This window comes from Podarcis pityusensis (assembly GCF_964106645.2).
Source record: "Podarcis pityusensis genome assembly, chromosome: 8".
NCBI classification, from domain to species: Eukaryota; Metazoa; Chordata; class Lepidosauria; order Squamata; family Lacertidae; genus Podarcis; species Podarcis pityusensis.
In genome coordinates, this window is record NC_138033.1 from 19476577 (window position 1) to 19491557 (window position 14981).

Sequence of the window (14981 nt, forward strand, 5' to 3'; positions counted from 1 at the left end):
CCCCAAATCACCCAGCCAGTTTCATGGCCGGGTGGGGATTTGAACCCTAGTCTCTCAGGTGCTAATCCAACCAGCGTACCAATGAACCGCTCTGGGCATAACAGTCTGACAACGTACAATTTATGAGGTGGTCCAATCTTTCCCTCCCTCCCTTTCTTTTTAAAAAATCATCTTCAGCTTTCTTGGAGCACCTAGTAAGTGAAGCACAGCACCACATGCAGAAAATGCCTTTTAAAATGCTCTAGGAAGCAACCTAGGGACGGGGGTGGCGCTGTGGGTTAAACCACAGAGCCTAGGACTTGCCGATCAAAAGGTCGGTGGTTCGAATCCCCGCGACGGGGTGAGTTCCCGTTGCTCGGTCCCTGCTCCTGCCAACCTAGCAGTTCAAAAGCACATCAAAGTGCAAGTAGATAAATAGGTACTGCTCTGGCGGGAAGGTAAACGGCGTTTCCGTGTGCTGCTCTGGTTTGCCAGAAGCGGCTTAGTCATGCTGGCCACATGACCCGGAAGCTGTACGCCGGATCCCTCGGCCAATAAAGCGAGGTGAGCGCTGCAACCCCAGAGTCGACTACGACTGGACCTAATGGTCAGGGGTCCCTTTACCTTTACCAAGCAACCGCACATCATATTGGGCAGGCCCCCTCCTAGGGTACCGTAAGGAGAAAAATATGTACAGTACCTTTTAGGGGCCTTGTATTGAGGGGGAAAGGTGGCTGCCCCCATAAGTTCAAAAGGGGCAGCACTCTTGTTCTCAGGAGGGGACTGCACTTTGACATCTGCCAGGAGGGCATTCTGCAGGGCGGGTAAAAACAACCACAATTTCCCTGCAATTTCACTTCTCACAAAAGACGGAACTGCCCGAAGGCCCTCAGAGCTAGACCTCGGTGTCCAGGCTGAATGATGGAGGTAGAGATGCACCTTCAGGTATACTGGGCCAAAGCCATTTAGGGCTTTAAAGGTCAACATCGACACTTTGAATTGTGCTCGGAAACGTACTGGGAGCCAATGTAGATCTTTTAGGACCGGTGTTATGTGGTTCCAGCAGCCACTCCCAGTCGCCAGTCTAGCAGCCACATTCTGGATTGGTTGTAGTTTCCAAATCACCTTCAAAGGCAGCCCCACGTAGAGCGCACTGCAGTAATCCAAATGGGACTTTGTTGGGGTGTGCGTTTAAAAATAATAATAATACTGCAACTTGCAGGCTACCACCAGCAGAGGGAACTAAAGCACAAGGCCGTGCTTTAATTTCAAGCTGGTATGATTCAAGTAGGGGCAGTAGCCAAACCCAGAAACGTTCAAAAATCATTCCGTATGAGTCCCTCAGAATCACATGTCCTTTAAAACAAAAAGTGCATGCACGCACGCACTTTTAATTGTTGCCTTCTGCTTCCTCGAGCATTCGGAAGGCTGTGCACTTGAGGTCTGCTAAGTCTTCCCTCTACCCGAAATCATCTCCGTGTTATGAATGTTTCGCTGATTATATTATTCGAACAAATGGCTATCACCAGAAAGGGAAGACCCTCCCTAATGTCAAGGCTTTCCCATTTCCAATTTTTCCTGCACACACACACACACACAGGGGTGGACAAAAGCAACAGGATTTGATTCTCATCTTCCATGTGTTCAAGAGACAGCTGCGAAACAAGAGATCGTCACTTAGGAACCTGATACAGAGTTAGGCCAGTATCCCCAGGTTTTTAGGGGAAGCGGACAATCTCAGCAGTACCTGGAGATGCTGGGGACTGAACCCGGGACCTTCTGTATGCAAAGCGCGTGTTCTACCACTGAGCTATGGCTCCTCTATTAAAAGCTTTTGTTTAGGGAAATGGCACAGAAGCGAGTGGAACTATGCGGCATTTTGGTTACAATCAAACTATTTCACTGGAATGTAATTTGTCAAGCTGCCTGGTCTTAGTACTCTGCACTACTGTGACAGTACTTTAAACGGTCATGATTTCCACCAAAGCATCTTGAGAGCTGTAGTTTGTTTAGGACGGCGGGAGTTCTTAAAAGGTAAAGGGACCCCTGACCATTAGGTCCAGTCGTGGCCGACTCTGGAGTTGTGGCGCTCATCTCGCTTTATTGGCCAAGGGAGCCGGTGTACAGCTTCCGGGTCATGTGGGCAGCATGACTAAGCTGCTTCTGGCAAACCAGAGCAGTGCATGGAAACGGTGTTTACCTTCCCACCGGAGCAGTACCTATTTATCTACTTGCACTTTGATGTGCTTTTGAACTGCTAGGTTGGCAGGAGCAGGGACTGAGCAACGGGAGCTCACCCCCTCATGGGGATTCGAACCGCCGACCTTCTGATCGGCAAGCCCTAGGCTCTGTGGTTTAACCGACAGGGCCACCCGTGTTCTTGGGAGACCTCTATTCCCCTCCCTCATAGAGCTACAATTCCCAGAGTTCCCTGGGAAGAGGGACTGTTAAAACACACTGAAAATTGTAGCTCTGTGAAGGGAAAAGGGATATATCCTAACAAGAGAGTCAGCAAGGGATTCCCCCGTTTCTTAAGAGCTTCCCAAAAAACTTTTGGCATATCTCAGTGCCTTTGGCAGCTCCTAAGATACAAATTTCTTAAAAAGTGATAAAACTCAACAAATAAATCCCAGGGCATGACTTTGAAGGGATACGATGCAGCAACTTCGCTAAAGCTAAGAAGGCTGGGTCTGGATGAAAGACCCCCCGTGGATCAGAGAATCATGGCATTGTAAGGGACCCTAAGGGTCATCTAGTTCAACTCCCTGCAATGCAGGAATCTCAACGAAAGCATCCCTGGCAGAAAGAAAGGAAAGCTATAAACGAAATACCGTATTGGCCTGAATATAAGCCGCACCCAAATGTAAGCCGCACCTTTAAAATTGGAGGGGGGGGAGAGAGAAAAATAAAAAATACACGTAAGGTTGTGAAAGAAGCCACACTAACTTTTCAGTGTCGGAATTTGGGGGGAAAGTGAGGCTTATATTCAGGCCAATACGGTAAATGAAATCCTTCAGTAGCCAATGCTGATCGCGCTTTATGTTCATGATTCAAGTTGTTCTGAGATTGATCAGTTTCCTGTCAAGCTATATAATGCACTGTCGTTAGACCCATTTTCCTATTGTTGATTAATCTGCAGATAACGCCCTTGTAAGCCGGGCGATTAAGACTTTTGTTACACGGTATTTGCCAATGATTTTGAAATACGTTTACTTGTGTATCAGTGTATCCTTAATGAACTTATATTTGTGTGTACTTTTTTTTTTTTTTGGTCCATGCATTATGTATATATGAGGTGTCGCTGTGGTTGTTTTTCATTTCCACTGTCAGCAGGTGTTTAAGTTTGAGAAACGATATATATCTCCTACCTGTGACAGTATTGGGGCAATGGAAGGAACTGCCTAGGAGAGTCACAGGATATTTATAGTGCAGGTGTAAAAGAGCAGAGAGAGGCAGCAGAGCTGATTTGGATGGAATAAGTGCTTCCTGCCTTGCTGCATTCTAAATTTAAGGTGCCAAAAGTGTAAGAAGGGTTTAAAATTTCATTTCTCACTGACATGGTTCCTATTAGCACTGTAAATACTGCCTACATAATTTATTTTTAACAGATGGGATGGGAAGTGCTGCAGTCTGGAATGCTTCTGTTCAGTCACGCCCTCTTCCAGGAAACTCCATTCCACACACAAACACACCCCCATAGTTTTGTGTGAACACCCAACAAACAGCCGGTCGTTATTCTGTGCCCAGTGGTGGGGTGTTTTTTTTTACATTCTTCTCTTCTTCAATTGAACTTATAACCCCAAGGCCCATTGATTTCAGTGAAACCTAGGCACACTTTAGGCTGGTTAAGACAAGCCCCCCTTCACACATTAGTCACATGATGGGAGATCATGTGATTACAGGGCCTTGGGACTGCACTGCCACCACTACTGAAGCAAGGCTCCCCTTGGCTCTACCTGGCTGAAGCAAGAAAGCCTATATGCATAAAAGTCTACATTTTGAATACCATTCTGATCGCCTCGTCTTGAAAAGGATATATTTAGAGTTGGAAAAGGTTCAGGAAAGAGCAACCAGAATTATCAAGGGATGGAGCAACACTTCTGGGCTGCATCAACAGAAGTATAGTGTCCAGATCAAAAGAAGTAAGAGTACCACTCTATTCTGCCTTGGTAAGACCACACCTGGAAGACTATGTCCAGTTCTGGGCACCACAGTTTAAGAAGGATGTTGACAAGCTGCAATGTGTGCCAAGGAGGGCAACCAAGATGATCAAGGGTCTGGAAACCATGCCTTATGAGGAACGGTTGAAGGAGCTGGGTATGTTTAGTCTGGAGAAGAGGAGACCAAGAGGAGATATGATAGTCATCTTCAAATATATTAAGGACTGCCATATGGAGGAGGGAGCATGCTTGTTTTCTCCTGCTATGGAGGGTAGGACTCGAACCAATGGCTTCAGGTTGCAAGAAAGGAGATTCTGACTAAACAATTTCTGACGGGAAGAGCTGTTTGGCAGTGGAACAGACTCCCATGAGAGGTGGTGGACTCTCCTTCCTTGGAGGTTTTTAGACAGAGGTTGGATGGCCATCTCTCAAGGATGCTTTAGCTGAGATTCCTGCATTGCAGTGGGCTGGACTAGATGACCACTTGGTCCCTTCCAACTCTCGGATTCTATGCTCCTATGCATTTGGGTGGGTTTGCTTTTTTCATTTAGAGGAAAGTCGAGCAAGAGGTGACATGATAGAATTTTATAAAAATTGTGCATACCGTGGAGAAAGTGGGCAGAGAAGAGTTTACTTTGCTCCCTCCTAACACTAGAACTCAAGCGCCAATTAGTTATCTAAATATCGACAAGAATCTCTCCACTAGATTAGGTGCTACACTGACACCCCATCCCTAAGGAACTGCATACAGAGAATATAAAGCAACTGACTGGATAGGAAGGGCCTGGGATATTTTGGTGCCTGAGATAAACAATCTAAGTAGAACTCCTCCCCCACCTCCTCCACAGAGCACAATCACTGTATGATGAAGAAAACAACTCATTTCAGTTCATCAAATAAAGGTGAAATTTATGACAACTCTGTGAAATAGTAAGAATTATTTAAAAGTGCACCCATCTCTCTCTCTCTCTCTCTCTCTCTCTCTCTCTCTCTCTCATTAGCATGGGACCATGCCCCAACAGGTCAGACATGTTAAGAGTACAATTCTATAAATGTCTATGCAGAAGAAAATCCCACAAGAATTCACTGAAGCTTAGTCCCAGGTAAACTGGTATAAAACTGTAGCCACAGTCTCTCTCACTTGGCCATCGATGATGACATCCAGGGTTTGTGCTTAGCCAGGCTTCCTCAAACTCTGCCCTCCAGATGTTTTGAGACTACCATTCCCATCATCCCTGACCACTGGTCCTGCTAGATAGGGATCATGGGACTTGTAGGCCAAAAACATAGGGAGGGCCAAGGTTGAGGAAGCCTGTGCTTAGCTAAGGGATGGGGACAAGTCAGTACAGCACCTGATCCAATGAAGAGGTATGGGTTGCTGGTACTTAAATACATATTTGGTGTTTATTAGAATCTGGGTGACTCTGCTATTTGGGGTGAGGTAAGGTGCGTAGTGACAGGGCAGGGGGCCTTTTTCAGACGTGGCAACCCATTTACAGAATTCTGTAGCCAAACAGGTTTGCCTTACACACACTTTGTTGTCTTTTGAGAACCAGGCAAACCCAAGAAGTTTCCTTTCCACTGGATTTTTTTTTTTGCGCAAGAAAGGAACAACAGGGCTCCCTTCCGAGCAGCGGGAGCAACTCCCTCTGTTTCTTTCATCTCCCATATCCCACGGAAATGAGAAAAGCCCCCGTCTCCCCGATGCCAAATAATGCAGGGAAGGAAAATTATAACAAACACAAATGACAGCTGGCTCATAAGCCAAGTCAACATTTGTGGAGCCCTGCCCAAGGTCATGTACAGTGGTACCTCGGGTTACATACGCTTCAGGTTACAGACTCCGCTAACCCAGAAATAGTGCTTCACGTTAAGAACTTTGCTTCAGGATAAGAACAGAAATTGGGCTCCGGCGGCGCGGCGGCAGCGGCAGGCCCCATTAGCTAAAGTGGTGCTTCAGGTTAAAAACAGTTTCAGGTTAAGTACAGACCTCCGGAACAAATTAAGTACTTAACCTGAGGTACCACTGTATTTTATATTTTACTATTTGACCGTTTTTATAATTTAAAAAGAACTCTGCAAGCGGCCTTCTATGAAGCTGCAAAAGGCAAATATATTATACAAATAAACACATACATAAAATATGCCAATGTTATTATTGTATTATTACATATCGAGGGAGGTGGGGAGGCCAAGACTGAGACAGATTCCGACTTTCCTAGCAAGTGTAGCCCATGCCCTCAAAAAAAGTTTCATCTTCCCCTTGATTATTTTTTTTAAGGTATTTCCCCACCTGTCTTGATTTAGGAATGCAAAAGTTGTAAAGTAAAAGTTCGGAGCACGCTTACCGGTAATACTGTGCAGCTCCAAGGGGAAGCAGTCGCAGGATCACTAACGCAGCTCCTCTGGCCAAGCATCTCGGATGCAGTTAAGCTACTTTTGGTCCTTCTAGAGTCTAATTCCAGAGCATTCCAAGAGTTTATACCAGCGCTGGCCCTTCTGGAATTCTGCTCAATTGCATATATGCGCGCACTAGTCCCTTCTGGTTTGTGGGGGTCCGTAGATGACCTATATGGATTTCGAGGGGTTGCATTTTCAACCGCCTTCGTCGCAGAGTCCTCCGAAGATTGCAAGCCCCGCCGCGTTCGCCACGCGCTTCTCACCGTGACGTGTTTGGTGTCAGGTGAGTTGGCCTCTGAAGCACCGTGGCTCTTCCAGTTGATTGTCTCCACAGGCGGTTCGCTGTTCTTCTCGCCAAATTCAGAAGGTTTTATCGTGATGCTGCTTTTCGAGACGACCGTTTCCACCCTGCTCCTAGGAGCAGGGTCCCCGTTCTTCTCAGCCTCGGGTAACTTCAGGGTTATATTGCTCTTGTTAATCGGCATCTCGTAAGGTGTGCTGGTCGCGTTTGTCCCCAGCGAAAGCTCGTTCGGAAGCACTCGGATGTTGCTGGCGGATATGTGCTGCTGTTCTTTTGTGGCATCGCTCGCGCTGGTCCTTTGAGTCACAGGCTCAGATGGGTAAATGGTGATGCTGCTCGTCATTTTGTGTGACACCGTCTTAAAGACAGGCTGCTGCTTTTCAGAGCTGGCTTCTGGCCCTGTGCCACCCATGATTTCCTTCACGTCCTTTTCCACAATCGCAGGCTTGATGACGGCTTTAGACCTCAGTGCTTCTCTGGGACTGAACTGCCTTCTCGATTTCGTCCCTGTAAGGGCAGCGGCTGAAGAAGCCCTGGAGGACCTGCTGAGCTCTTCCTCGCTGCTAGCACTCTTATCGTTTTCAAAAGGAGACGTTCGAATACCCCTCTTGGAGCTTGCGAACTCTCTAGATGCAGGTTCCCTTTTCAGCCCTACGTCAGCAGCAGCAGCAGAAGCGTTTGCCATTTTACTCGTCTCTTCATTCGTGCTGAATTTTTCATGGCTGTTGGTGTTGATAGCTCTGGCCCTTGCAGGAGTGGGTTTTAGGCCCCCGTTGTTAGAGTTTGTGGCTGAGGCGGCGGTCTGATCCATTTCTTCCTTCTGAGGATCTGAGGGACTCTGCAAGAGATCTTCCTGACTTCTTGAAATGAGCCAGGACTTTGCCAAAGGCGAGGGCTTTACCATTTCGTGCGGAGGTTCTCTTTCCTGGGAGTTTACTGCCTTCGGAGAGCTCTCGTCCAAGTGCTGCCTGCGAGATGAGACCAAAGCGGTTTCCATCTTTGAGGTGGTAGGTTCAGCAGCTAACGTCTCTGTAGAGAGATAATTCCTATAGGACAAAGCAGTTCCATTGGAGGCCCCTCGGTTAGTTTTTGAGATGCGAGTCTCTGTCGAAAGAGCAGGTTGTTCTGCAACCTGCGTCTTAATTCCCTTTTCAGAAGGCGATATGGAGGTTTCCGTTTTGCTGAGCTTCTCTTCAAGTTCGTCAGACTTACAGTGATGAGCGTCGTTTGGTGATTGGGAGGTTTTTTCCACTTTGCTCCTCAACGCACTCTCGTTCTTGGGTTTCGAAGAGGCTTTCCAAGACTTGTGCTCCTGTGCTGCAGGTGGGTAACGACTAAGCACAGATGGCTGCTCTCTAGATTTCTTTATCTCAGCCAGTGGGTTTCCACTGTCTTTCTGCGAGGAAAAGTGCGTGCCCAGCGTGGATTTGTCTTCTGTCCGTTTAGCATCGGTTGCTAAGGTGTCCAATAACGCTGATGTGCTCGATGCTTTGGCTGCTCTCCTGCTATTCAGGTTAGGGCTTGTGACCCTCTTGCTGCCTTGGCTCTCGCTATTAAACGAGAATTCTCGGTTGCGTATTCTCTCCCGCCTGTGCTGAGGAGAAAGCTCCCGAGACTTATGCTTAGAAATGGCTGACTCCGCTGTGACAGCTCTGTGTTTGGGTCTGTCGTGCTTCACTCGGCTAGGTAAGTTAATTTCCTCTGTTTCTGCCTCACCATTCTCCAGCTCTTTCTGCTTCTTCATCTGCGTTTTTATTTCTTCAAGTTGGCCTATGAGGAGCTTGTTTTTGTTTTGCTCGCTCAAGTAGCTGTCATGCAGGTCATTATTCTTTGCTCTCAGGGTTTTGAGCTCCTCTTCTAAAGACTCAAAGTGTTTGATTTGAGTCTTTAGCTTCTCAATTTCTTGGTTGAGGTCCTTCACTTTGTTGTCTTCTTGATTTTTATTCTTCTGATTTTCTGATTTGTTCCGAGTTTCGTTTTCCACAAGCTTTAGGTATTCCAAACTCCCTTTCCTCCTCGTTTCCTTCGAGGACAGCGCTGAAGTTGTCAAGTCAACTTCAATCCTCAGGTCATTTCTGTCCAGAATACTATTGGATGATCTTTCTAGCAGGTTAGATGTGTTTCGCGTTTGATCTGCCCGGTTCAGTTTATTATTTTGCTCAAGCTTTTGTGTCAGTTCTTGTATTATTTTCTCATTCTGCTTCTCCTTCTCAGTGAAGTGTTTCTTTTCGTTAACGAACGTGAGAGCTAGCGACTTAAGCTTTTCCAGTTCACTCACTAAGCTCTGCTCAGTTTTATCCAGCCTGTCTTCAGATTGCTCAAGTTCTTTTACTTTTGCCCTAAGAACTTCCAGTTCTGTCGAGATTTTCTTCGTCAAGTTTTTCTCCTCGTTGAGGCTGAGGCAGAGCTGAGTACAGTCATTCTTGCTTCTGCCAAAAGCTTCCTCCAGCTTCTCCAGCTCTGCCATTCGCTTCTGAAGCCGCTCGATTTCGGATTTCAGCTCCCGAGTGAGACTTTCCTCCTCCTCCAGTTTCTCCTTCATCAGCTGGCAAAGCTCTTCCGCTTTCCTGATCTCCTCATCCTTCCCTTCAATTTTCAAGACTCTTTTGCGCAAAACTTCCACATCGGCCAGCATGCTCGAGTTGCTGCCTTCTGCCTGGATAACTTTGTCCTGCAAGTCCAGCAACTCATCCTCAGCTTTCTGGAGGTTTTTCGTCGCTTCCTCTAATTCATCAAGACGGCGGCCGAGACTCTGGAGCTTGAAACGTAAGTGACGATTCGACGTCTCTTTATAAGCTGAATAGTCCGCCATGTTTGTTCTACCCCTCTGCTTTCAGTTTTTTTCCCCAGAAGGGAGCGAGGAAATGGATTTTTATAACTCTTTATTCTTCTACTTGTTTCATTAAGTTCCTTGGGAAGATGACCAGCACCTGGAAAGAGAAAGCAGGTGGTAAGTATAATGGAAAGGATATTTCTAACTGCTTTTCTTTTCAAGAGCTGTGATTCAAATTGATCTGACTGGTAGAGGAAGGGCAATTGCACAGTGGGAGAACACATGCTTTGCATGCAGAAGGTCCCAGGTCCAGTCCCTGCCATTTCAAGGTAGGACTGGGAAAGACTAATGTACACCCCCCTCCCTGAAAACTGCTGCCAGTCAGTGTGTAGACAATGCCAAGCTAAATAACACTTGTCTGTCACACATGCAGAACAGGTCCTGACGAGCCTGGATAGCTCAGTTGGTTGGTCACAGGTTTGACCCCTGTAAGCTGCATATTCCTGCATTGCAGGGGGTTAGACAAGATCCTCAGGGTTCCTTCTAAACCTGCAATTCTATGATTCAAGGATTGTTATATTACCACCAAGGATGCTGGACAAGGGCGATGCAGAAGCAGCCAGCCCTTATGTGTTTATCCTCACAAGAGAAGACTGTCATGAGGTGCATTAAAGGCCATTGCAGCGCCTTTCTGCGAAGCCTGTTTAGAAATGACTCACATCCCACAGGCAGAAGGTCATTTAGCAGCAACTCGGCCACCTGCGGCCTCTGCGAAAGCAAGCCACGCTCTTTTCCTGAAGTTGCCACTTTGAGCAGAAGGCATAGGCAGTGTTCCATGTCCAGAATTTCAAGATAATGCAGCCCCTCGCCTCCCCAACTCAACCTTGAAGGGGGGGGCTGCGTATTTGCAAAGGTATGCAACCTTCTCAGCTCTGATCATAATGAATCCCATTATGCCAAGGAGAAGGAGGAAAACAACAGAGAAAGCCCCCACAAAAGTGACAAAGGGGGAGGGAAAAGAAGGGAATGCCCAATTTTATGATGACACAACATATACGAGCAAGCCAAAAATATACTCCTGTATCCTCCTTTTATTTGGCAGCGACCTTCCTTTCCAACGGTACCCTGATGCCATCTGTTTGCAAGGGCAGAAGTCTCTGTCCCAATTCCCACCTCAGGTGTGAGTCACAAGGTTATAATGCAGTTCTCCAGTTTTGCAAAGGGGAGCTGCTGTTCTTCTCCCCAAAGGGTCGGGAATTTCCTCTTCCCTGCCCATCACTCAGTACCTGGGAGCTGAGGAAGGTGCAGAAAGGGGGCCAAGAGGAAATGAGAAAGGGGTTGGAGCAATTTGCCTATCAGGAAAGGTTGCTTTTGTAGTTTTAGGAACATGGGGAATGTGCTCGAGGTGCATATTGTTTTACGTGGCGTGGAGAAAATGGAACACAGGCCTCTCACATAATCCTAGATCCCAAGTTGCATGTTGGGTGGATAGCACACAGCTCATAGCTAAACTATGGGATTTGGTGCCGCAAGGTGCGAAGGCCCATCAGCACAGATGGCTTTAAAAGGGAAAACACAGACAAATTCATGGAGCATAAGTCTACCAATGGCTACCAATCATGACTACCACCTCATGTCTGACCTGAGCCCATGGAGAACCACTGCCAGTCACTATAGAAATAATAGTGGTCTTTAATAGTCCAACTTGGCAGAAGACAACTCCCTATGTCCGTATGTCAGAAGGTGTGCAGCAGTGTTCTGTGACAGCTGAAACTTCCAAGTCATCTTCATGGGTAGCCCCATGTGAAACCAACTGCCTTAATCAAGGCTCAAAGTTTCAGAAGCATGGATTGGCATGTAGCAAGGTCTCGCCTTGCCATAAAATGGCATCGTAATTAGCCCAAGATGAGGGGGGGGGACACCTCCTGGCAACAGCACTAGGATCCAGTATTACTGGATCCAGTATTACTGGATCCTAGGCTCTTAACGTGAAAACTGAGGATCACAAAAACCCTATTGGTCACCAGTAGGCTGATCCCCTCCAGACTAAGGCTATTTTTCAACCATCCCCACCTCCAGCTTGTCTAGGTTCAATTTTAACTTATTCACATGACATTCAGACCCTGTTTCAGGACAAAGATAAAGCTTGTTCACACATTACACGGAACCCAGGTACAAGCTGTCTCTGTACATGTTCAAGTCGTTGTGTGAAAGAGTGCAGCTTGTTCATTTGTGCATTTCAACTATTTGTGTACAGTGGTACATCGTGTTATGTACCATACTCCTTACGAATGCTTTGGGTTACGCCCTCCACTAACCCGGAAGTAGATGCCCCTTGTTGCGAACTTTGCCCCGGGATGTGAGCGGAAGTCGCGTCGGGCAGTGCGGCAGGCATTATTAGTGAAAGCACACCTCATGTTACGAGCGTTTTCTGGTTACGAACGGACCTCCGGAACTAATTAAGTTTATAACCAGAGGTACCAATGTGCACAGATTGTGCATTCACTATCAGCTGTAAACAACCCTGTAACTTGATCCTGAACTTTCTGTTATTTTTTAATTATTTCATTTATGGGTTACTTTACACATGAACAGTCCCAAAGCAGCTCAAAATATATTTAGAGTCAGGTCTCATCAGCGTAGCAATATATATTGATCACCCTCCTATCAATTTACATTGACAGATGAAATCAATTGGATCGTTCGGTTGAACTGCGAAAGCAAATCATTTGGAAGGCATTCCCCTAAACACTTGTCAAATGTAGCAGGCAACGCAACACAAGATCACGGTCTATGGTACCAAAAGCTACAGGCAGATCCAGCAAGACCAGAAACAAGGAATTTCCCTTAGAATCATGAAACTGTAGAGTTGGAAGGGACCCCAAGGATCATCTAGTCCAACCCCCTGCAATGCAGGGATCTCAGCTAAAGCATCCATGACAGATAGCCACCCAACCTCTGCTTAAAAACCTCCAAGGAAGGAGAGTCCACCACCTCTCATGAGAGTCTGTTCCACTACCGAACAGCTCTTACTGTCAGAAAGTTTTTTCTGAATCTCCTTTCTTGGAACTTGAAGCCATTGGTTCAATACGAAGCTCAATACAAAGATCACACATCAGGTCAACTAACGTCTTCTCCATCTCACAGATAGTGCAGAAACCAGACGGGAAAGGATGACTTTCGAATGTGACCTAGAAGGACCCAGCACTTAACAGACCCCATGGGAAATGTAACTGCAAGGACCTTTACTCCTAATGTGCTTCTTGACTGAAGGCTCCTTCGCACAGCTATCCCAGAGGGATCTACCAGGACTAGTCCTCCGCAGCAAATCCTCATTCATCCCTACATAATAAAAGGGGCCACGCTAGCCTTGTGGTCTGATTAGCCCTGCTGCGATAGCCTTGCGACATTTTGCCTTCAGTTGCCAAAGAGCTAAGTGATGCTATCCCAATGAGCAATCTTGTGGTGCAAATGGCTATTTGATGTTATTCACAGGGTTCCTTGTCTGCAAACCTTATGACTACTGAAAGTCACTGAGAGCAATTATGGTGTTTATCTTAAGAAACATGGGTAATGATGGCTGGCACCTGTGATTTTAGTAGGAGCCTGTCACAAGTCCATTGCTGTCTGGGCTGTTGTTTCCTTAGGACCTTTGATCTCTTCAAGTGCTAGACAGGGAAAATTCACAGACAATGAAGGGAAGAAGAACAGAGGGAGAGGGGGCAGGTGATGGACTTGTGACATGCCCCCACAGACATCACCGCCTCCTGGCTGTCAGTTCTTTTACAGGAGGAATTCAAGTGCACGCTGGTACTTTAGGTTTGTGCATTTAAAGTGGATTGAAGCACGACAAACCCACTTTTTAAAAATAAAAATAAAAAGTGTGGTTTGGAAAGTGACAGGGAAATGGCACTGAACTAATGATTAACAAGATGGTGTATAAACACCCCACAAGCAAATCAGGATGAATGAAAGATTGTAGAGTTGGAATAGAGACCCCAAGGGTCATCTAGTCCAACCCCCTGCAAAGCAGGAATCTCAGCATGAGGTCCTGCATCCAATTTGAAACCATATAGGACCCTGCTTAAATTTGCAAATGCGCTAGCAGTTTTTGAATGCTTATTGTTATGTAAGTGCCCTGTAAACAAATCAGAACAAATGCTCAGTAAAGACCAGACATAATCTAACCACCATGTAAGCCTTGGGCAAGCAAATTAGGATGAATACTAAATAAACAGGTCATCTTGAGAAGCCCTCTAAAAATAACCACCATCTGCACACCAACTCCACATTAGTTGAAGGCAGCGACTGATGTTTACACTCTATGAAGCATGAATGCTATTCAACGTTAAGAATTATTTCCAACTAAGTTTTACTCAAAGTAGTTCCACTGAAATTAATATGCCTAACTTAGTCGTTGTTCATTAATTTCAGTAGGTCTATGCAGACAAGGACTACCATTAAATACAGCCGGTCCAGTATATCTGAAGGAGCACCTCCACCCCCATCGTTCTGCCTGGACACTGAGGTCCAGCACCAAGGGCCTTCTGGCGGTTCCCTCACTGTGAGAAGCCAAGTTACAGGGAACCAGGCAGAGGGCCTTCTCAGTAGTGGCACCCTCCCTGTGGAACGCCCTTCCACCAGATGTCAAAGAGAACAACAACTACCAGACTTTTAGAAGACATCTGAAGGCAGCCCTGTTTAGGGAAGCTTTTAATGTTTGATGTATTACGGTATTTTGATATTTTGTTGGAAGCCGCCCAGAGTGGCTGGGGAAGCCCAGCCAGATGGGCGGGGTATGTATGTATGTATAAATAAATAAATTATTATTATTATTATCCTTCTCAATAGGAGGAGCATTCCCAGGATCATCAACACTGGGCTGCTCCACTCACTATAAGTCACAGTTCTCTGGCGGGAAAGGACAGAGTCTGGAAAGGCCCCCTGCACTAGGAAATCAGTGGTGGCGAAAGAACCATCTTCCATTAGCCACACACCCAATTTCACTTGGAATATCCAGGGAATAAGCATGTACAGTGGTACCTCGGGTTACATATGCTTCAGGTTACATACGCTTCAGGTTACAGTCTCCGCTAACCCAGAAACAGTACCTCGGGTTAAGAACTTTGCTTCAGGATGAGAAAAGAAATCGAGCGGCGGTGGCGTGGCGGCAGCAGGAGGCCCCATTAGCTAAAGTGGTGCTTCAGGTTAAGAACAGTTTCAGGTTAAGAACGGAACTCCGGAACGAATTAAGTTCTTAACCCGAGGTACCACTGTATATAGGCTTTGCAGCCACCTTTCTTGTTTGTAATTCCTTTCACCCAAACAGCATTCTACCAATACTGATTTGCACATTCTGCACGATTGT

The 14981-nt window shown here is 46.4% G+C and overlaps 1 protein-coding gene across 2 annotated transcripts in view; it reads right to left on the reverse strand.

The window, feature by feature from the left end:
* LUZP1 (leucine zipper protein 1) overlaps positions 1 to 14981 on the reverse strand; it is a 68120-nt gene that overhangs the window by 8269 nt on the left and 44870 nt on the right. For both annotated transcript variants that reach the window (XM_081015405.1, XM_081015404.1), the window contains exon 2: positions 6488 to 9770. In XM_081015405.1, coding sequence (XP_080871531.1) covers positions 6488 to 9652 — 3165 coding nt within the window. In that variant the 5' untranslated portion in view covers positions 9653 to 9770. The remainder of the gene's footprint in view (positions 1 to 6487; positions 9771 to 14981) is intronic.